This window comes from Plectropomus leopardus, chromosome 11 (assembly GCF_026936395.1).
Source record: "Plectropomus leopardus strain MGB_pleo_1.0 chromosome 11, ASM2693639v1, whole genome shotgun sequence".
In the NCBI taxonomy this organism is placed as follows: domain Eukaryota; kingdom Metazoa; phylum Chordata; class Actinopteri; order Perciformes; family Serranidae; genus Plectropomus; species Plectropomus leopardus.
The window spans coordinates 10,880,949-10,903,897 of NC_142186.1; the positions used below are offsets into that span (position 1 = coordinate 10,880,949).

Consider the following 22,949-nt stretch of genomic DNA (forward strand, 5'->3'; position numbering starts at 1 on the left):
TACATTGTGTTGGTGTGAGTTGCTGAGTGTTGAAGGTATCGACCGTAAAGACGTCTGCCTTCTCTCCAGTTTTTATGGAACTAGATGGCACTAGTGTGTAAAGCACAAAAAAATACATCTGAAAAACTCAACAACACTATGTATTTCCTGAAATCATGACTCTGTTACTCAAGATAATCCAAAGACCTTGTTGCAAGCAGTTTCATATAGGAACTATTTTCTTTCTACCAAACTACACCCCACTCTGAATCACAGTGCAGAAGGAAGCGTGCATCTACTGCTAGCTCACCTAGCACCACTGTGCTAGCTAATGTTTCAGCTCAGCTGAGGAGGATGCTATTAATGTTTACATCTCATGCTGCCGAAAGCATATGTCTCTAGTCCGTGAGAAAATGCACACTTTAGATTTTGGGGTGAACTGTCCTTTAAAGATCCAATTTAAGGCCCCTAACATTGATGGTATATGCAGTAGGTTGCATACCCTCTTTCCTCTTCTCTAGAGACAGTTACTTACACTTTTGTACTGCCTTATGTTTACCTGTCTCCAATTCAGCAACAAGGCAACTCACCCTAAACAAATATTCAACCTATTAAAGCATCTTAAGTACCGGCTGCTGCTTTAACTTCAGCACTAATGTCATACCATCCTCCTCATGTGCCACCTTCACTCCTGTAAAGAGGGTGTCCCTGCTCTTGTTACCATGAGTGGCACACAGATCAAGGCTTTCTGAGCAGCCAAACTAGCAGAGCTTGGTGATACTACATCATTTCTAGCATAGTTCCACCTATCATCAGTCTGAGCACAGGTCCAATCAGCTAATAACTGAAAACACCTGGGTGGGTTTGCAGATCCTTTACTTTCTTTAAGCAAGGTCAGTATTCATGAACTGCTGAACATATCATTCAGTTTATATGGATTTGTTTTTGTTTTTTTTTTTGAACAAGTTAGTTTTTATTTCTATAGGTTTTGCAAATTAATTGTGTTTAATCAATGCATGTTTCCTGCATCGGTTCAGATATTGCAGTAAAACATGACTTCTTAACAATGTCATTAAATAGTTGAAGCGCTGAGTCAAAGCTTACTATGGTGAAATATGTCAATGTTAATAAAGATACGTGCAGTGGGCTAAATTTAAAAACAGCCAAGTTACAATGCAACAAGGAAATATAGTACAGAACCACTTCAAGACTATAATTTCAAAATTATTAGTACTTGAGTTACTACTATTCAGCATTTCAAGTATTGTATTTGTCACCTGTTGTCAATATGTGCAGTGAAATGTTGGGGTGGCATACTCACGGGGATCTGCAAAAAGGCCATATTTATCATTAGAATAAAGAATAAAAAATAATTATCAAGAAAAGTTGAAAAACAATGAACAGTCTATATATGCAATATTAATACTGTACTTGGCATGCATAGTTTCACATCAGTTATATTCTCCTGCTGTTAAAATCTAATTTTAAGTGGATCTTAAGGGAATCAGTTTTGTGCACAAATACACAAACAACTAACTTTAATGCCTAACTTCAACCCTAGCCCTAATTTTAACCTGAACCTCAAAACCAAATGAAACAGGCCTTCGAAAATTTGTCCCAAGGTCAGGACTGACCATAATGTCCTCACTTTCCAGAAATGTCCTTATTCTCAAGGTCAAAAACTCAAACTGGATCTCACAAAGATGGATGTACAAGTACACACTCATACTCACACACAAATAAAAGTCCATGATTCATGATTCTTTGTTTCAATGGTTCTTTTATAGAAACATAGCAGAGTGTTTCTCTGAACAGTGCAATCCTCTACTTTCCTCCATAAAGCTAAACATGGGAATTAACAGATTATCATGAATTATAAACAGCACTCTACACACTCATGGATTTTATATATAACATTAAAGCACGGACAGCAGGTTAGGTTGGCCACAGTAAGCGACTAATATCTACACCAATATTGACCTTACACATACAGTACAGACAACAGAAGTAGTGCGAGACACTGACACAACCTACAGCATGTGGACAACTTTTTTGGTAATAGTTTTTTGTTACTGTTGTATGAGGTCACTTTCAGCTCAATCAACCAAACTATCAACAATGAATGACAAAGCATTCACACTGAGTTAAACAAGGAATTCCCAAAGGTTTTGTACGACAGTTTCTTCATGTCAAAGCCTTTTTAACCCCTAAAATGTTTCAGCTGATTGAAATGAAAGTGACGACTTGTATGTGTGTGTATGTGTGAAGGCGCAGGCTGCAGATCAGTAGCTCAGTTATCAGGCAGAAAGCATTACACCTCGTAACTGGTACACACAGACTACTTTCTGTTGCTCTCTAACAATAAAACAAAAGCCTCTCATTGGATGTATCAAATCCCACTGCTGCTCCTCCGTGTTATCTGTTGGTTGCAGGTTTGGGACGTTGGTGTGTGTTCTGGTGGACATCTAGCAGTCGCAGGAACGACCTGCACACAGACACATATTTTCCAAATTCAGATTGTTAATGTGCTGACATACTACACTCGGTTACACAAACATATCTAATCTACCCTGTATTACCTAAAGTTGTTTTTAGATCGCTATTCTATAAAACTGAAGAACAATTCATCAAATTTTGAAAAGAATCAATGTGGTTTTACTCATATTGAAAGCATTCATTTAAAGCCAAAACAAGTATTTTTTTTTGTATATAGTCCAATATAACAAACTTTAAATTTACATTTGCTGCTTTAAATACACTTTTTCTTGGCCAATGGGTTTGACAACCATGAAAAGACAAGAAAAGACAAAGAAATTTTTCACAACAGGCGAGGTTAATATTTAAGTGCAGTTTGCAATGTTGTCATGAAAAATATCATTCTCTGTATGTGAGGATTGTGATGAAGAGTTAACACTTGGCATTTTATTTTTTATGATGACCGATAAAATCAATTGATGAAAAAGTGAATATTACACTAAAAAAGGTAAAGAAGACTGCAATACATGCAAACAAAGTGTCAGTATGGGAGGAACTGGGGGGAGGAGCTGTTTTTATTCATTCATTTCGAATTTAAAATTTCACTGGCCTTAATTTTAAAAGGCGGAGGGAACTTGCTGTGTGTGATGTTGAAAGTTTCAGTTTTTATTAATCATTTGCTAAAGGCTTTTCAACAAAGTTTTGTGTTGGAGTTAGTTATATTTCAAATTCTAAATTACAACAGAAATATTTTCATTTTTATTGTAAAAGCGGGTTCCAACTGTCGGTTATTGCTCTCATTAAAACGAATAATCAGAATTTGTCCTGAAAAATCAATATCTGTTGACCCCTAATTAACACACTGCCTCTTATCCCTGCATACTAAGCACAAGAAAGAGAGAGTGTGTGTGTGTGTGTGTGTGTGTGTGTGTGTACACCCTTGCAGGTGGAAATTGCCATCAGTGCATCATGTCCCTGTGGGCCTCTGCTGAGTTGCTTACACACTGTGCGGGCACACAGTCTTTTTTCATATGGGCCACCTGTGTATTCTGTCTGCATCACAGCTTAAAATCCATCTAGCCTGGTTTACTGGTAGCATCTGACATCATCAGTGTCATCAGGGATAAACTGGCTTGACAACAAATTAATGACACACAAATTGCATAACACACGGAATATAAGACTTCCAAACTCTAGAGGGCATCTTTTATGGCTGCACCGCTACATAAAAATGGTTGCCTCACACCACTCTTCCACTCCTCCCTCATCTGCATGCCAGACACCCAAAGTCCCAACACCTGTTGAACAGCGAGGTCCAGTCCATCTGAGCCCAGCGCTACGTGAGCTTTCCATACTGTGTCAGTGTGTGTGTCTGACACGAGGCCGTTTACAGTGAAACAGATGGACAGAGTAAATATAACTTTAGACCTCAGCAGGATGCCAACTGGGTGATGAAATCTTAGGAGGGATAAGAATCTGTGTATCTTGCTACACATGTCTACATACATAATGCATGTCGAAAACATATGCAGGACTATTTTTTTAGCTTGTTTTTTGTTGGTCTTGTCATGTGTCTGAGATTACAGGTGATCATCTTCTCTGTTGACATTTATAGTAAACCATAACTACACATACAGTTTCCTTTGTGGGTTAAATAAATAAATGTTTTAGTAGAACGTTTCAGACAACACGACATGTAACGAGTTGAGGAGGGGGTTTCGGTGGGTGAAGAAACATTACCTTGGTCGGAGAGCATCTGCTGAGCATTGCTTCCTGTCCTCCTTCTGCAAAGAGATGAAAGAAGAGAGTGAGAGAAGAGGAAAGCAGACTGTTAAATCTGTTTTAACTATATTATATTAAATGTAAAATGTTACTAGTTTAGAGTCTCTAATGCAAATACACAAATGGTTTTAATGTGTAACTGTATGAAGGATCACCTCTTGGACTGGTTGAACTTGCACCTGCAGTGGCCACCTGGAACAAGAGAAAAGAAGCATTGACTTTCTGTATGATATCTGTGTGTATTTGTGCGTTGTTTGAGGCAGTTTATGGCCCTGTATGTGTGGTTAGGGTGTGTGCATGATTTGCATCTTACTGAGGAGGATGGTGATGCCAATGAGACAGAGGACAGCTGCTAGAATCAGGCCTCCAACACGCAGTCTGTGGTAGTCTGCACAACAAACTCATGGTTACCATATGACAGTCAATCAATAAATAAACAAACAGGCAGTAAAATAATATTACACCAAAGCTTTTATCTACATGTAAAAAGTGATTAACAACAAACTGCTCTTTATGTCAATAATGCAGATCAGCTTGCTAGTTCCATTAACTTTTAAATGATTGTGAAAAGAATAGATTAGAAAAGGATAGATTACCGAAGGTAAATGGGTCATCTTCCACTGTAGTGACAGAAAAAAACACAGGGTCAGTTAAAAGCTGAGCAGCAGATAAATAAGGATTTACAGAGACATCCACATATCAAACAGTGACATAATAAAGTCAACAAACACAATGGCCTAGTTTCATTCTCTCGCTAATGATTGACGTGCCTAACTATCAGATCAATACATTCCAACTAAAAGTGACATAACACTCAAGTTACATTGAAAATGTTAAAAAAAAAAGATTTTTATTTTCAGATGTTATATAGAGATCAATTTTTGGATTAAACCTGTTAACTGTATCACTTAAACATTTGCTATCATTGTATTGGCTGACTAAAAGGAAAAAAGACATAACAGTGTACTTACAGTTCTGTTCTTCTGCAAATACCAGGGACACGACTGAAGGAGTTGAGAAGGAGACAAACTTTACAACCGTGAAATACAGCTTGAGACTTTTCACTTTGTTTGTTAGAGATCATGAGGGTTGAAAAGGAAGGGAAAAAAATCTTATTGCTGGATTTACAGTTTATTCCAATGATTTGGATATCTGATGTTTAACAAAAGCTGCACAAATCTAACAGTAATATCTCACCTATGTGCCAGATATATAACATTATAAATGCAGATTATTCACATAGGATCGGGTAGAGTTTTGAAAATGTATTACTTAAACTACTTCATAAATTAAAGAAAATAATATCCCATAGGATTCTGGAGTGTGGATCTTATGAACACTTGAAATAAATAAAATAAATAAAAAATCAATAAATAACTGTTTAGCATCAGTGCAGCTGAGGAACAAGGTATTATAGTAAACTGTAACTATGACCTCCCTTCTTTATACAAAGACACCAGATCAATGAATTGACATCATATTTTGCTTCAGAGAAGATCCTCTACAATGTAAGAAAATGATCTCCCATTTTTAGGAAGATCTGGGCAGCCTTCATAGATTCTCAGAGTGGGAATCACCAGAGGCTCAATGATGCAATAATATCACGATACTTAAACCACAAAATAATGTTATTGCAATTTTAAATGTTTTGCAAGTATCACAACGACATATATTGCAGTACATTGTCATTTTTTCTACCTTTTTTTTCCTGCTGAAAATTATGTCCCCAAAGTAAACTTTGTAAAGTATTCAGGCTGTTCATCTTACTTCAGTCATTTTATAGCAGAAAAATGTATTTAGTAGATTGAAAAAAGATATTGATATTGATATTGATGTTTTTTCTTGTAGGCTACCAACGTTTAATTTGTCTTTGCAACATTCATAATTTATATTATTGCAAAATCAATACTTGGCAATATTGTATCAATACATTATGAAGGGGTGTTCACTGTATGATTTTTTTTTGCTCATTTCTTTTCCTGTCCTATTTTGTTGTGTTTATTTTGTTTTAATCAGTATTGTAAAAAAAAAAAGGTTAAATACAGAACAATGGCTCTCTGACATTATTTCAACAATAAAAAAATAATTAGAGAAACTACTCCAATTATTAATAGTCCCATTGGTTTAATGATCTTATATTGTAGTGCCTTTATATCTTTTATTTTTATTTTGTGTACTTTTGAGGAAAAACAGGTGAATTGCTGTGCCTGTTACATGAAGTCATTGACAAATGAAAGTGATTGATTGTCAATGATTGAAACACCTCTTAAAACACTCTTAAATCTTGTGTTTATTAAAAAATCCAGATGTTTAAAAATGTCACATAAAACTGTGTCTGTTTTATCTCTCTTCATCCTTATCCATCCCATCTTTTCTCTTTAATAACACCTGAAGGAGCTGTGGATGTTGTCATCCTCACCTTTTTAGTGCCATAATTGCAGAGCACCTTATCGCCATCTTATTTGTAGTGTTAGTGATTTGCTTTTTTACAGTTTATTTCAATACCACAAAATCAGACATCCAAAAAGTTAAAAAATCTGGAGTGAAGAGGCAAAAAGATGATCTCTCTAACCACTCATCCACCTCACACATGTTACGTAGTGACATAAAAATATACACTTGGGCAATGTGCTGATAGAAGACAGACCTTCAGGCATAATTTCCTCTGCAAAAAGGAAGTGAAGCTAACAGGTCAGGAGGACTTAGAGATGCAAGATGAATTGTGACCTTTAAAAGTAGGAAGTTTCTCATTTAATGAAGAGGGATTTTAAACTGAAGGGAAAAGACTTTGAAAAGTTTTACTCACGTGTCATCAACACCAAAGCACAGATCTTTGACATCTTCACGCTTGAGGCTGTTTACCTGCGAAGATAAATACAGATACTGATATCAACAAAAATATCAACAAACATCAAACATAATAAAAATATGATGCTATTAAAAACTCAAAATCTGTGCCTTAACTGTTGATTTCTGCTTGCATATTGATTGAAAACATAAACTACTAACTGTGGAGCATTGACCAGCCATTAGAACAAGGCTCCATTAACTACATGGGGTAAATAACATTATCTCCACTCCCAATGGCACAAATAATCACATTTTACATGTGCATGCATGTTAGAAAGCTGATTGAAGTACTCCAAACTGGCTCATGCTGGCAGCCAACGGAGTCAACAGAGACCTGATGCAACATTCAGCATGTCTGTGTTTTCTGAGGGGCACTAGAAGGACTTAAACACACAGACACAGAAAGTCATCCCTCTTACAGTACAAAGCACACACAGGGAAATATGATCATATTTAGACAGGCACAAAGTGGACTGTCCTGCACTCTCACACTCACACACACAGAAACTTGATCTGATGTTGATGGGTGCAAAGTGCTCTAATGGAGCCTTAACAGGGGAACTAAATCACCTTGTATAATGCATTACAGCGCTGCCGTGTAAAAGCTCTGAAGATTCAGTCTTCTTTTTTATCTTGTTTCGATGTTATCTTTTCAATTAACTGTATATAAAATGGACAGTACTGCATGTATCATAAGTGTACATGTAGTCATCTACGGTGTGGTCCCAGTTTTCCTTCTTTCAAATGAGTTTTCACTTGCTGGTGAAAAAAATCAATGAGAATATTATTAAAGTACACTCAACCTTCCAATACTATTCCTGTCTGTAATGTCATATTAATCCTATTTCAAGCTTGCATTGGTATATAGACAGTTGGTTTTGAGCTTTTTCTTGAAGTCACATCAGCCAGTGGAGATGTTTTTATTTTCCTTTCCCTGCTAATAATTAAAAACTGACAAAAAAACTCTCTCATCTTAAATACTTCCCGTCAAACTTCTCTCCTGACAGTGAGGCGGAGTTTCCAATAATACCACTTATATTATCCTTAGGGAACAAATACATTTCCTGACAGCTGCAGTTACATCCCACACACTGTCTGAGCGGCTGTGTCCACGCTGTGTTAGCTGCCATGTTGGAGCAGCAAAGGTAACGTGTGCACTGGGACGAGACACACCTTAACTTACACTGTAGTGATTTTCCACTTACTGTACTTTTCCATTCAAAGCGCTCCATAGTGAAGAGCAAACACACATGTGCCCATTTCAACATGTGAGCAAAAACTTACACAAACATGCATAAAAATGCACTATGTGAATGACAACATATTCAGGTTAGACTGACTGGCTGTTGATCTAAGAGGAGATCTTAAACACGCCTTGCCTTGGCCACCAGCAGTATGGGAGTATCTAATCAAATTAGTCTGTATGTTGCTCTGGTCTGAATTCCTGCTGAGGTTACAGTTAAATAACACAGCACAATGTTTTCCACACACTCCTTTAATTGTGGAAGCCCACCATGATTGAAACATCTGCTGCCACAAATAGATTTTCCATTTTTGGATTGGAAGAGTCCATTAGGAGTGCTGTTGGAGTATATCAACTGTTCCGTTATTAATTGCGTCTCACTTTAAGTGTGCAGGGCGTACTCTGGGCACACACAGAGCAGCAGAATGGCGGGCACAGTGAAAGTGAAACTTAACCGTTGTTTGGACTAGGTCTTTAAGTCTACAGCAGCTGCTCCTCCCTTCTATCTGTCTCGTTTGTCTGAGTTTGCTGAAATGTGACCTTTACAGCAATTTCTGAAGGGAAATTGGATACATTCTCTTTATCTAAAGCTTTCTTACTGAGGAGCAGACCTCTGTCAAGGCCAAATGCCCTATCTTGCAATGTTAATGAATTTTAATTTTTGCATCTGCCCTATGACACAGAGCCACTCCATGCTTAAATTTATTCTTCCTTGGTCCATGCAACTCTTCCAACAAATTTCATTAAAATTGGGCCAGAAATGTTTAAGTAATCCTTCTGACTGACAGACAGACAAACAAACAAAATGAACCAAAACCATAACCTCCTGACCAGATATATAGGTAAAAATAGTAGCGTTTTTTAATAGTTTAAATGTTTAATAGTTGTTTATTAGTGTTGGTTTGTTTGTGTCATACATGCACAGACTGACAATCAAGCCAATCGGACTTTTTGACTTGCCATTGTTAAAAAAAGCACAGGTGTTATTGATAACACTAATGATGTTAGAGTTAGGTGCATGTCAGTGAGCCAGCATGCAAAATGCCAGGATGCTGAAATCGGCTAAAGGCAGTTCATCGATCACCATTTTCACTTGCTTTTAACTACTGTGAAAAGTCAAAATGTCTTAAAGGCCTATGGTTTTGCACTACTCTACTGATCTACAGGTGCCGTTAATGAGCAAAGATACACACCAATGCGTCACCAGGGGCAGTGAAAAAGAAGAATGCTAGCAGGTAAACATGGATATGCACACCGCAGAAATCAAAACTGTGAGTAAAATTGTCTTTGCAATTCAATACTTATTAGATCTCAAGGATATGATGCCATTTTTGTGAGTGACCAAAAACTAAAAAAAACATAACTTTTACTCCATGAGGCACCTTTAAGCTCCACAGGTGAGACTGACAGATGTGATGACAGATGAGACCAAGGATGAAACTCAGAAGATGTTATAGTAAAGATTCAGCTCCTACCATTCAACGGTAGTTTATTTTCTAAGTATCTGTAAGGACACACAAACAACAGTGACCTTTGAATACCAATAAAGAAGGATGTGCGTAAAACAGTGTGTCTCCCTTCTCTTTTGTTGGTATTTGGAGTTTAGTAGAAAGGGAGAAAGAGAATAGCGGGACGAGTGCACCTCTCCTGGTGCCTCTCCACAGCAACCCAAGGCGAGGCAGGGGGAATGTAGAGGATGGGAAACAGGCCAACAACCACTAGAGAATGGTTTACCTCAGGAGAGAGCCACACAGAGAGTAGAGAGAGGAGGAGGAGACGGAGGGCAGAGACAGAAACAGGAGAGAGAAGGACAGGGACAGAGGAAGCCACAGGGGACAAAATGAGGGTGAGACTATTATAGAGGGGAGGCAGAATATAGAGAGAGACGTAACAGGGTGAGGGACAGAAAGCAGTGTAAAAAAGGGAGGCGCCACTGTGTTCCTATCTGAAGATCATGTTCTAAAGCAAATGTTAGTGTAAGGTGGAGCCAGAGGGTGAAAGTTGGAGGTGTGCATGCAAACCATTGTGTTTATGGAGCACAGCACCCAACTAGGTAAGGAGAGTATGGTGTACTTTACATGCTTTGCAGAATCCTCCTACAACACAATATCTAATATCAAATGTTGGTGATTTGGACCTACAACTTAAGTTTTTTTCATTGTGGACAAATGTGCCACAATTACTTTTGGGATAAACTGACACCTTTTTTGGTCTGTAAATTGTGGGAAAGCAATGAAAAAATGCAGATTAGATTTCCCCAGATCCTACAGTAACATTCACATTTTTGCTCAAAAGGTGACAAATATTAATTCATTATCTAAATGTCTGCAGATTACTTTCCTGTCAAACAACTAATTGAATAATCAACAATTTGTTTCAGATGTGATTTGGGTTAATGTTTCTTGTCTATCACCACAAATAGATTGAAATTGTGTGGGAAACACTGTGCAGCAAAGCATTGGAAGTTGGCTGATACCAAAGAAGGCTTTATAGCCTAGAATAGAATTTAAATAGAATTTCTGAAGATATTATGTAAAACGGTTCTTTCCCCCTGTGTACAAATTCCCTGTGGAGCCACGTCTCCAGCTCTGCCTGGTCCAAGGATAAAGACTTTTCTGTTCTGGCTCTGACATGCTACTCTGCCTGTCTCCGACTGGCTCTCCTCTTTTCCGCTCTTGCTGCATCTCTTTTTCTTTCTGTCTTTAGGATTGTTTTTCCACTTTTTTTCTCTTACTCTTATGTCTCTGTGCCCTCTCCTTCTTTTATTTGCCTCTCTCTCTGTCTGATACTCCTTTCCAATCATTTAGAGAAGCTTTAAGAATAGCCCATTTGTTTAAAGCCACTGTTTCACACTTCTCTTCAGCTTTTGATAAGTTGCTGTTTCCTCTCCAGCCTCTTTAAACCTCTCCTCCACTACCTCCCTTCTGTGACACACCTCTGCGTGTCCTTGCTACTTCACCCGTCCCCTCTCTTCTCCTATTGTTGAGTCTTTTCCACTCATTCATCCCTTACAAATTACAAAAAGCACAGGCTTTCTAGGCTCTGTGCCTGTCTCACGCTCATACTACCATCTTCTCTCTTTCACCTCACTCATCTCTTCGTCTCTTATCCAACAGTATGGTACACAATAAGTTGCAGGGCTTTCAAAAGAGACCTAGCTCCTATATGAAGCTATCGGTCACTCTGTCATTCACTCAGTCAGGATCCCACACACTACTTACAGTACTTAGATAGTTAGATATTGCTGTGAAAAGTTTTCAGTAGAACAGAAATCAGGCTTCTCTCATTCACTGTGAACCAACGAAATGTAATGCACTTTATTCGTTTCCTGTGGTATAAAAGGCAAAAAAGTCTGCATAGTGAGGTGGTCATGATGGTGGACAGGTCAAACAAACACAGGACTTAAACCTCAGAATCCAGGGTTTGTGTCCAGTGTGAAACCAAAAGTCAACAACAAGATATCTTAAATTACATACATTAATGTCATGTCATGATGTCATCATGTTTCCTGTTACGTTATGTTACATTGTCATAATTATTTTCCTAAACCTATCCTAACAGGTGGGGACACTAATTCGTCAACCGTTTTATGAGGATGCATTTCAAAAATCTGTTTATTACCAGAGATAAAACATTGCTGTAAAAGTGTTAACATCACAAATGTTAATCTATTTACCTCTATTGTAATAGGGTGGAGGCAGAAATATCAGAGACATTTATTTTTCAAATCTGGTCAAACAGCACCAAAACTATCTGCATGGCTAGATGGCAAACAGAGAACCAAAATCCTATTCCTAAGTGGCCCAAAAATGTGTATCAAAAATACACACAGAGGGACATAGTGCACTCTTACAAAGAAAGGCCACCAGTTGGCTTTGAATGTGAGACAAGTGTTTACTCCCTCATGATTATGTTAGGTGGCAAAACATAAAATGTAATCCATCCATTTTTAATAGTGCTTATCCTGTTAAGGGTGAAGGTGCGAGTGTCATGGGAATCTGTAATATGAGGTGTATGACAGATACACCAGTATATAGCTGTCATCCTGTCTAAAAAAAGAAATATATTTTACACAATGTGTATAACTATTTACTTTGTGTCACCTTAGTGCTACTTTATCCCAAAAACCAAAGATTCAATTTGTGCTTCCACTATTTTATGTATTTTGTGTGTTACAGGTTTTTGTGTGCACAACATGTATGTGTGACTTTGTCCCTGTTTCTATTTTTCCAACACTCCCCCCACCCAGCTGTTTGAATGCAGAGTGTGTGGATGTGTGTGTGTTCCTGTGCTGCACTACAAAGACAGCTGCCTATTCTCAGTGGTATTTTTTATTCCTAAATTAGCAGCACTGGATTCCTGTGTGCAACACATCCTTTATGACACACACACACACAGGAAAGTCTCTGCTGTCGTGAACTAAACACACTAAACAAAAGTGTGAATCTGCTTTATAATCTGTGATGAATAATTTGCTTTTATCGCAGCTGAGACACGGTGTGTGTCATTCTGTTCTGTTGCTTCTAAACTATACAGACAACAAGACAACAACAAAACTGCTGTTACAGGTTGAACTTTACTTGCTCCTCCTTTCATTTTAGCAATGATCTCAGTAATTGATCATTTTATGACTGTAGTACATGATGTTTCTCTGTAACTGAATGTCTGGAAATGTGAATGATAAGGCACATGACGTTTTGATGGGTTTTTGAATAATTAAAAAGTTGACCATTTGTCTCTGTGGCAGTTGAATAGCTTGGTGATAACAGCTAACATGCTACTGGCCATCAATGGGTTTCAACAGATGCAACTAAAGTAACTATGTAACTCAAGTGTTAAAAGTGTTATAAGCAAGACAAATAGAAAGGAAGAGGCAGAGGGCGGTGGGGAATCAGAGTAGGCACCGCACTGATGACGAGAGGGAAAGAGGGATGGAAAAAGAAGAGGAAAAAAAGGAAAGTACAAACATGATATGGAGTTGAGAGAGGGAGTGAGAGAGGAAGAAGAATTCAAGCCTGGGGGAGTTTAGAGAGGGAGGCAGGAAGACGAGGGAGTGTGTGGTTGGGAAAGAGAGGGAATAAGGAGGGACACAAAGAGACAGACAGACGGAGGGTAAGAGGGAGTGGAGCATACTGGAGCCATGAGTCACACATGGTAACAACAAGGCTCACAGTGAGCAGCTAGCAACAGACCTCATGCTCCTCACACAGGAGTCATTATTAGCAGATAAAAGGATATTCCCTCATTTCATCTCATCTTCTGTCCACAAAACTTACACATATTAACTAGTAACTACTCTAATAAACTTTGCAAATGCCCTGAATCAGCTCTTATGCTCCCGACATTCTAACAACACTAGTGTAGTTTCTTCCAAAACTTGGGAAGAAGGCAGTAAGAAACATTAGAAGAAATGACCCAAAAATTAGCACGACATATATGAAAAGTACAAAAAATTTAACAACCTGAAAATTGAAAATAAACAAATAAATATATAAATAAAAGTTAAGGAAAATTAAAATGCGAAGAATTTTGTAACATAATTTTAAATATTCAATTCTAACAATTATAGTATGAGGTGTTAATAAAAGCATTGTGACTGGTTAATAAATAAGAAATAATTACCAGTGTCTTTGCTGAGCTGTGAATGAAAGCTTTGTGGTTACACAAGAAATGCACTGAAGGTCACAGTAAAATCAATGTCTTCTTGTTGGGGTTTCTAAATCTGTGTTGGTGAGAAACCAAAGTGATGAAAGGTGAGGAGAAAGTGTGTCTCGCCTCACGCTCTCTCTTTCTCCCCTCTAACTGTTTTCCTCAATCGCTCTTGATTTCTTTTTTAGGATTTGTGGTCATGTGAGGAGAGGTGAGGAGAGCGAGCTGAGTGTGTTTCACCTGGGAGAGGAAAGACAACTCTGTCGCCACCTTCGTTCACCTTCCCCTCCTCTCTGTCTCACACCTCTCTCATCTCTTTCTGTATCACTTTGGTCTTTATGAAAATCTCTGTTCATATTAAGAGAACTGTGGTGTGTTTATATCTGTCAAGAGCAAAACACAGTAGACATCCAGCAGTTATACAGGTGTGAGTTGAATGTGTGGCTGCATGTTTCCCTCTCTGTGCATTTGTTTGAAATTATTCGTAAGGCATGTGATGCACATAAAGAGTACACATTTCGAGATGACACATTGAAATAGTATTTCGGAGTATTAAAATATCCCAAAAATATAATATTTTGTGGTGTAGTTTGTATATAAACTATTGGGTGAACTCTGAAATTAATTCTGTTTCTTGATAAGCTGCATAGACATGCATTGCGTGGAAAATATTGATTTGTTTTGGTAGAAATTTTAGCAGTCTAAATGTAGGCATTTTTGCACACAAATGACCTGTTATTCATATCAATATATAACCTGTGGATGAAAAGGAGACTGAAAGATATCTTTTGACTTATATTTGCCTTTCGGGTCCTCCAGCCGCTTAAAGCACTTTTACACTACATGCCACATTCACACATTCACACAGACCCATTCCTAAACTGGTAGCCGAGGCTGCAATACAAAGTTCCACCTCCTACTCAGTTAACCATTTAAATGCACGTACAGGCTGACTGCACAGCCATCTAGAGCAATTTGGGTTTAGTATCTTGCACTAGGATATTTTGGCATGTAGCCTCGAAGAGCCAGGGATTGATTAATTAAGTAATCTAAGTAGATGACATGCTCTAAGTCATGAGCCACGACCTAAGCCCCAGACAATCAATCATCAATACAATCAATCTATGATATAGTGTGTTAGTATTGAGATAACTTTGTGTTGAGTTTTGGTTAAATTTACTTTACTGATGTCCTGACTTTCCTTCTGGATGGCCCGTTTAGTTATACCAGTAACTGATGTCCCACACTTTAAATTTCACAAACAAAGGGACATCCACTTGTTGCAGAATAGACATCTTGTAGAGTGTCCACCAAAGAGTGTGTTAGCTTTGCAGCATATCTGTGGGCATGGAAACACCACTTGCTAAAAACATGCATTCGTGCATTCTGGCCTGTGATTATTATTTAGACCTGATATTTGATGTGAAATTACAATGGCCTCATGATTCTGGACAACATGTTTCAACACATTTACTTATGGCTTAGTATGTATCTGTAACCATAGATCTCAGAAACACAAAGATAATGTAAAAAAAACCCTCAGCTGTTTGAGCTGTTTATGCATCTCTATAATTTTATAACTTAATTATTTGCATTTTGCACTCACCCTTCTGTGCCACAGTGTCAAAATACACAGTGTTGAAATGACCTAGAAACCTGACTTACATTAGTGCGAAAAGAATTAGTCTACACAAAATTGATGTATGGCAATTTGATGACACATTTTTTTAATTGTTTAACAAGTAAACTCAGGCGAATATGATTGTTTTCTAACTTTGTGAATTTTGAGGCTTTCGATTGTCATCAATACTTTAATAATCCTTTCATCTTAGTAGCTCTATGCTGTCCAGAATTTGACATCTCCGTTATCTGTCCTTGTCCCAATCTGTCCTGGTGCCACATAGTAGCAAACTGTTATCACCACTGCTCTTATCTACTGGCCTTTTCTCTCTCTCTCTCACACACACACACACACACACAGTATGTGTTCATGAAAAAGCATGTAACAGTATGACAATATTGAAAAAAATCCACAGCAGGAGGTCTTCATTGGTACAGTGAGTGCTTGTGGTGTAAAATGTTTAAAATCCCTGGGTTTAAAAATCCTTTGGACACTTGTTACATGTCCACTCTGCTATCCAATATCATCTGTTTAATGCTATTTATTTAACAAGCGTGAAAGAAGCCAATAATTAGCTGCAGTGATTCAGACCACACCACACTCATTATTTTGTCAGTTTTTCTCTTATCCGGTGGGTTGAACGTGGACTGAAGATACAAGCAGGTACAGTACAAATACTGTAAATAAAACCTGCAGCGTACTTAAAATAAATATAAAGACAACCAAACAAAACGGTTGACGTGAAAAGTGTGACTACAGCGCGTGAAGGAAGACTACTCTGGCCATTACGCATGTTGGTTCGTGGGCGCGTGCCGTTCCATTGTGGTGTGCTCGAGTGGAAATGTCAGCCGATGGGCTTATGACATACGCATGTTGAATTGTACTTTAACATTTTTGAAGAATGGTAACAGACTTTTCTCTTAAAGAAAACACGTTTGTAAATGTTATCCCAGGCTTCTTTTTTTTATAGCTTTTAAACACCTCAATTTGTCAGTTATTAAGAAAAAGCAAAGATTTAACAACACACAAACAAACATGTTTAGAAGCTAGCTTAAATGTTGTCTCTAATCTAACCGTAACGTTAGCTAAACTGTGCTACTTTTGGCTAAAAAGATGCGCGCGAGCATATTTGGAAAATTTTAACTACATTAACAAATTTCCTCAAATAAAAAAAATCACTTGAAGAAGAGACTCTTTCCTGAAACATGAGGTTATTTCTTTGTTTAAAACTTACCTCTCACAAGTTGTGTTTAGCAACGACGAAAAACGAGGAAATTTCTCCCAAGAAGGCGGATATCTGACTCAGAAGCTGCGACTTTTCTCCACACAGGACGCCAACACCCTGCCTTCAGCGCTGCTACACTCAACAGGTTGGCTCGGTTTTAGAAAAGGGGGCTGAGTTTGAAATGCTGGAGTTTTGTCCGTAATCCTGATCCCGGGTCGGTTTCTGTGGTCTGGCTGGCGGTTGGGGGAGTACACGGCTGAGGAGGAGCGGGACGTGGGAGCTGATCCAGAGTCAGGAGTGAGAGCCGGGAGGAGGAGGAGGAGGAGGAGGAGTGAAGCATTAATGTTCGCTTGTCGAGAACGAAGATGTCGAAGTTTGTCGAGTTGGCCCGATTTACCTCCACACTGAGATGTAAATTCTAATAAAATTATAATAAATGCTATAAAATTACGGAAAAAATAACCTTTAGACGCATAACAAAACCACAGCTGTGATATATATTGGCTACACAGGAATATTATTGTAGTATGACAGTGTAGGCTTAATACGGTACATATAACAAGGATGTTAACTCAATGAACACTCTCAATAGCTGCCCTTTGCAGCTGGAGGAGTTGAGGTCATTAACCCTTGATTAAAATCAGTTTTCTTGTGCTACGTTTTTATGCCTTTCACCTGCATTTAAACCTTTTGAAACCTGACCAAAGTGGTTTGATTTCTTAAAAACAAAGACAACTGAAAACAAGTTTTTATAAAATAATTAAATAAATAATGAAAGAGAGACAGAGAATTTTGATGGGAAACTAACTAACTATAAATATATACTGATATTAAAAATTATTTGTATTTGCATTCATAGCATTGTTTCTTCCCACAGGACATTTATTCTTTTATTTTGTTTATTTTTTATTTATTTTATCAATCTATTTAGGCCTACCATATTTTTAAATATTTTTCCTAATTTTCAGTTAATGTTTTTGTATCTTTCTTGCCTCATTTAATGCTAATTTGGGGCAATTTCTTGTTAATTAGCTCATTGCCTTTCTTCCATGTTTTTCAAAGAAATTAAGCTAATTTGTTCAGGTTTCAAGGGGTTAAAGGTCCCAGAGTAAGACAAGCTGATCTACATGATGTAACTGTGAAAAACAACCCCAAAATATTAAAATTTCATTTATTATAGTGACATTTATTTTAATTTTTGATGTGCACATCAAAGGGTTCTAACATTTTTTCCTAATCTTGTTAATATTGAAATGGTTGACCACATTGTTAATCTAACTGGTTTATCATACAACAAAACATGCAGTGAAGAGCAGGCCATAAACATCATATTTTGCAGCACATTTTAAGAACCATATGCAACATCTACGTAATGACTTAGCAGAATATGTGAGACAAACTTAATTGTAAAAGTCCATGTGCATTTTCAGGAAATAACAGGGATAATTATTATTCATTACAGTATTATTTTGATAACAAGCAAACAGCTAGGTGGGCTTCATTTATTTTATCTTACTCACGATATGTCAATCTATGACACTGCTTTCACGTCTGAGTGGTATTTCTTTGCGCAGGTCTGTACAGGTGTAATTATCTGAGCTGGTGTGTCTCCTCCAATGCCCCCACCACACACTCAAATCTCTCCTCCCCTTGTCTTTCAGCTCTTCTTCCTGGCCCAAACCGGTTTGTCAGGCACCCTATCAGATTTCACTGTTGTCATCTTCCACTTTTCTACAAGGTAAGAGAGGAGGGCGGGGCCACAGTTACCATGGCAGTTTGGGAAGAAAGATGAAGAGAGATAAAGGGACAATTAGAAGGAGAAAATAAAGGGGGAGGGGTGTATGTCACCTGTTAAAATTCAGACACCAAAATGCACACACACACATATTTGTGAGTGCGATATAAGAGAAAAGAAAACCTACTTGTTCCTATTGGAGCACCTGTTGTCTGTGAAGACAAAGTGGGTTGTGTTACTGAGGTTACACACACTTCAATACACAATAACATATTTATTACTGTTTACTGCAGGTGTACCATATGGGCTTATTTATCTGTGCAGCTTCACGACTTACAGAGTATAACGCTGAGTCCTCCAGCAAACAACAAGCAGGCACAGATCAGACCTCCAATGCGTAGCCTTTCGTAGTCTGTTAAAGAAAGAAAAGAAAAAAAGTTTCAAACATATCTTAAAATCAATAGGCAAATCAACCCACATTTAATTCATCCTTTAATTGCATTTTAACAATCACATTTGCAAAGGTTGCTATTAAGTTATCTAAGTAAACATATGATACTTTGCACTGGACTTCTTCTAATCCATACAAAGAGTGACACCGTATAGTGTAGATTTTAAGAATTAGGAGATAAGAGTGTCTGTACTTACTGTAAGCAAATGGATCTGCAGACCAAACACGAGAAGAGCAGGAGGAACAAGAAAGGGGCAAAAAAAAAAAACACATTAGTAACAAGTGTTGCATAAATGGGAGGCTCAGGATTTTGACTTTTTTTCCCAATAAACAGCTGTAAGTGTTCAAGCATCCATTTTGCGATGGTACACTAAATTCACCCTAAATTTGGTCATTGTTATGGACACAGAAGAAGTTGTGCTCAATTTCTTCCTAAACCAGTTTCTCACCAAACCAGTCTCCTAACAAGATTAGGCGAAAGCAGAGTTTTGGCCTTACTTGCTTCAGTTTCCATGAAAAGGGTGAAGAGCACTGTAACACAGTCATACAAATGAAATGTTAATTTTGTTGTGTGGGAGTTTTCTTTGGTGCATACAGTCAGTGACGCTGCTAGAATAAGACTCAACACAAAGTTTAAAAGAAAAATACTTTTTTTGAGATTTTGTATGCTCATAAATGCCCTTGAAAACAAAATATCAGGAATATTTTGGTGACTTATCTGTTTTCTATTTTATTCACCTGCCAGAACAGCCACAACAGTTAGATGTCCCATCTTCAACACAGCTAAGAGTCAGACAGAGAGAGAAACAGATAAAGACAAAGAGAGCGTGATTATGAGAGACAATAAAAAGACAAGCGTTTTTCCCCATCACTTTCCCTTTAGTTTCTCACACAGCACACATGGCACGCACTTCTCCCTCTCCCCAGGAAGAGTGTCCTTGTTGTGTGAGAGGTCAGTGTCTCGTCAGCAGGGATGCATTCTGGGTGTTTGGAGAGTAAACAGCGGCTCATTTTTTATGTTAGGGGTGAAACCCAGCAGGTTTCCAGACAACTTTCAGTCAACCTCCACTCAAACGACAGACAAAAAATATCATTGCCTCAGGCCAAACCCTGTCACGTGCTTTACAGTAAAGATATTTTCTGAATCTGTGCTTTTCTCTCGCTCATTTTCAATTCATGTCAGCAGTTATTCTCGACTTTATAAAGTTTATATATTATGTTATGTACCATCCAAAATACAGCTTCTTTGGAAACACTGGTGAGTTTTATAGTTTTATAATATGCTTTTCAAGATGCAAATGCAGAATCATGACAAGTATTGATGTTAATCTGTTGAAAGAGCGGTCTTTATAGATCAGTAAAAGTCATCACCCTTTTAAAAAAGCATAAAAAACACCCATTATAACATTTGGTTAACTTACTGTATCATCCTTCTCTGTTAGTTACTAATTCCGTGAATGAAAATGTTTCTGCAGACATTTAAACTATATACTGAGTGAATGAAGAAAGCGGGCATGTAACAGGCCTTTGCAGCGACCTCACTGTAACCTCTAACTGATCGTGGGCCCCCCGGGTTTCCATGGAGGTTAGAGTTGCTGCTTTTTTGGAATTTCATTTCCTTTCTTTTTGCTCTGCTTTCCTCTCACTCAAACTAGTTTTCAGTTTACAGATTGAAAATGAACACCCCCAGCCTTATTATTTAAACCGTGCGTAAACAAAAGCACAGTGACCTAAGCAAAAGATAAAACATGTTTCATGCTATTTACATGTTTGATTATTCTGATAAGAAGATCAAATACTGGCTTGATGCATTCATTTTTCAGTGTGTTACTTCATGCAGAGATATTCATTTTGCAGCAGCTTTTCGAGAAATGGAAATAAAGTGAAAACAAAGATAATACAGAGACTACTTATTTTGTGTTTTTTGTTTCTTATCTTCAATCATGGCCTCTGTCCTCTGCCTATGAATGTCATCGGGGCTATCAGTTAGCATGACATTAGCCAAGGTCAAACTGTGGACAGGCCTTTGTCTTGCAAATCCCTTGTCTTAAAATGTGTCTCAGATGACACAGCAGCAACAGACAGAATGGAAATTCTGCTTTGGTTTAAAGTGATTTCACAAAATAATTCCTAATGTGGGTGTTACAGTTCAGCGTCCTTCACAGCCGAATGATGTTCTGCCAACATCCTCCGCTTTTTTTCTCTTTTCTTAACCGAAACACTGCAGTGCTGCGCTTCTTAATGTTTCGAAGTACTGATCCAACATGAAAAAATATACTGTTGTCTAAAGTTAATTTAAAGATAGAAACATGCTGCTTTTGTTTAATCACAAAAAACAGAAATCAAACTCATTATAGGACTCCACATACATGAGCACAATGTCATAAATTATAAAACAGAAAGCTCACATTGCAATCATTTTCTCCAAATTTTCAGAGCAACATAAAAACTCATGTAAGGTAAATTCTCCAAAAGGTCTCTACATGAATATCAGCTAATCGTTGATATTGCAAAACACTCTATTCTCACACTAAAATTTCAGCCTAAATGAGAAGCACACCAGAGTAACAGCCCTTGCAATTCACAAAAAGGTGACCTTGACCCTGAGCCCTGACTCCCATGCTGCCTTGCTCCACCATACCTGTTGCTTACCTGAGCTGACGGTTCAGGAGCAGAGGAGTGAATGTCCACACTGCCTGGTCAAAAGTGTGTAATTGCTATTTTACCGGAATAAGTAGAGCCTGCTCCTCCTCTTTGTTTGGGATATAAACTTTAGTGTGTGCAGCGTGTACAGTGTGAGCGTGTGACGCGTTTACGTACGTATAGGAGACCAGTGGCAGTGTTGTTCCATAAACATCAGCGTGTGCATGATGGGATAAAAGTAATTTGTAATTTGCCTCAGGGTGGCCATGTTTACCTCTAGTTAACGCACTGTGCATTTCTTAATAACACACTGAGACAGAGGCTCAATTGTTCATATTAATATTTTAATGGTTAACCCTTTGGAAACCTGGATCGACATTAGTTTTCTTGTGCTGTGTTCAGACACCTTTCACAGTCATTTGAACCCCTGAAATTGGAAAATTGGTTTGATTTCTGACAAAGGCAATCAGCAACTTGGCAAAAAAAAAAAAGTTGCAACTTGCAAATTGCAAGACTTAATTAAAAAGTGACAAGAGAATTATTATAAAATTACACATATATATAATTATTGGAAAATGTCCAGAAAATTATTTACAAATATAACAGTTATTTATTCAAATTAAGTTACAGAAAAAATACTATATATATATATATATATATATATATATATATATATATATATATATATATATGTTAATATTATTTCTTTCCATTATTTCTTATTTTATTTTAGTATGTTAAGACAGTTTTAAACACTCAAAAACACACTCATACACCAATGGCACAGCCATCAGGAGCAATTTGGGGATCAGTTTCCTGCCCAATGATACTGCAATATGTGTACTGGAGGAGTCAGGGAAATGAACCTCTGACCTTCCTAGGACGACCTGCTTCACCAGTTGAGCCACAACTGCCCAAAAAGAAATCATATCAAAGTTGCATAATCATTAGGGATATCAATCATGGAAAATATTACAAATGGAAAAGGTTCAGATGCACAAAAGAGAAGAAGATTAATTTTTTTGATGTGACAAAGACAGAAAAAGGTGTGAGTGTGTTGTACAGTGTGTTGTTTCTGTCCTTCCTCCTCTCACTCTAATTGTTGTCTTATTGCACTCTGGTGCTTTGTCAGGTATCCAGGTATCTACCAGTGCTCCTCTCCCTGTGGAATAAATTGTTCGGTGTTGGTTGTATGGTTGATGGGCACTCTAATTTTTTAATAACCCTGGACAGGAGGGAGGGATTTTTTTAAAACTTTGCTTAACTCGGGATTGATTAAAACTTACAACCTTTCCT

General features: G+C 37.7%; 2 protein-coding genes across 3 annotated transcripts; both read right to left on the reverse strand.

The window, feature by feature from the left end:
- Positions 1-1,739: 1,739 nt before the first annotated feature.
- fxyd3 (FXYD domain containing ion transport regulator 3) lies at positions 1,740-16,989 on the reverse strand. The gene is made up of 8 exons (XM_042489572.2): positions 16,834-16,989; positions 7,043-7,098; positions 5,208-5,240; positions 4,833-4,856; positions 4,550-4,624; positions 4,392-4,428; positions 4,195-4,238; positions 1,740-2,464 (listed from the first exon to the last, which is right to left on the reverse strand). Exons 2-8 carry the CDS (start codon positions 7,074-7,076, stop codon positions 2,445-2,447), a joined length of 267 nt encoding a protein of 88 aa, XP_042345506.1. The 5' UTR covers positions 7,077-7,098; positions 16,834-16,989; the 3' UTR covers positions 1,740-2,444.
- A 1,000-nt stretch (positions 16,990-17,989) lies between these two features.
- On the reverse strand, positions 17,990-21,798 carry fxyd11 (FXYD domain containing ion transport regulator 11). 2 transcript variants are annotated; one of them, XM_088084002.1, is made up of 7 exons: positions 21,663-21,798; positions 19,749-19,793; positions 19,509-19,541; positions 19,208-19,222; positions 18,897-18,971; positions 18,747-18,771; positions 17,990-18,555 (listed from the first exon to the last, which is right to left on the reverse strand). In XM_088084002.1, the coding sequence occupies exons 2-7, from the start codon at positions 19,780-19,782 to the stop codon at positions 18,525-18,527; spliced, it is 213 nt and encodes a 70-aa protein (XP_087940128.1). In that variant the 5' UTR covers positions 19,783-19,793; positions 21,663-21,798; the 3' UTR covers positions 17,990-18,524. The 2 variants fall into 2 exon arrangements, with proteins under 2 accessions (XP_087940128.1, XP_087940129.1); XM_088084003.1 differs by having other exon boundaries at positions 21,652-21,675.
- Positions 21,799-22,949: the final 1,151 nt, after the last annotated feature.

Bases quoted from the DNA above. Each gene is read 5' to 3' on its own strand.
- fxyd3 (XM_042489572.2), bottom strand. From the start codon at position 7,076: ATGTCAAAGATCTGTGCTTTGGTGTTGATGACAC. The intron at 4,429-4,549 runs GTAAGATGCAAA...CTCTTGTTCCAG, and splicing joins TGGCATCACCATCCTCCTCA to GTGGCCACTGCAGGTGCAAG. The intron at 4,239-4,391 runs GTGATCCTTCAT...ATCTCTTTGCAG, and splicing joins AAGTTCAACCAGTCCAAGAG to AAGGAGGACAGGAAGCAATG.
- fxyd11 (XM_088084002.1), bottom strand. From the start codon at position 19,782: ATGGGACATCTAACTGTTGTGGCTGTTCTGGCAG. The intron at 18,772-18,896 runs GTAAGTCGTGAA...TTGTCTTCACAG, and splicing joins AGGACTCAGCGTTATACTCT to ACAACAGGTGCTCCAATAGG. The intron at 18,556-18,746 runs GTAGGTTTTCTT...CTTACCTTGTAG, and splicing joins AGGTGCTCCAATAGGAACAA to AAAAGTGGAAGATGACAACA.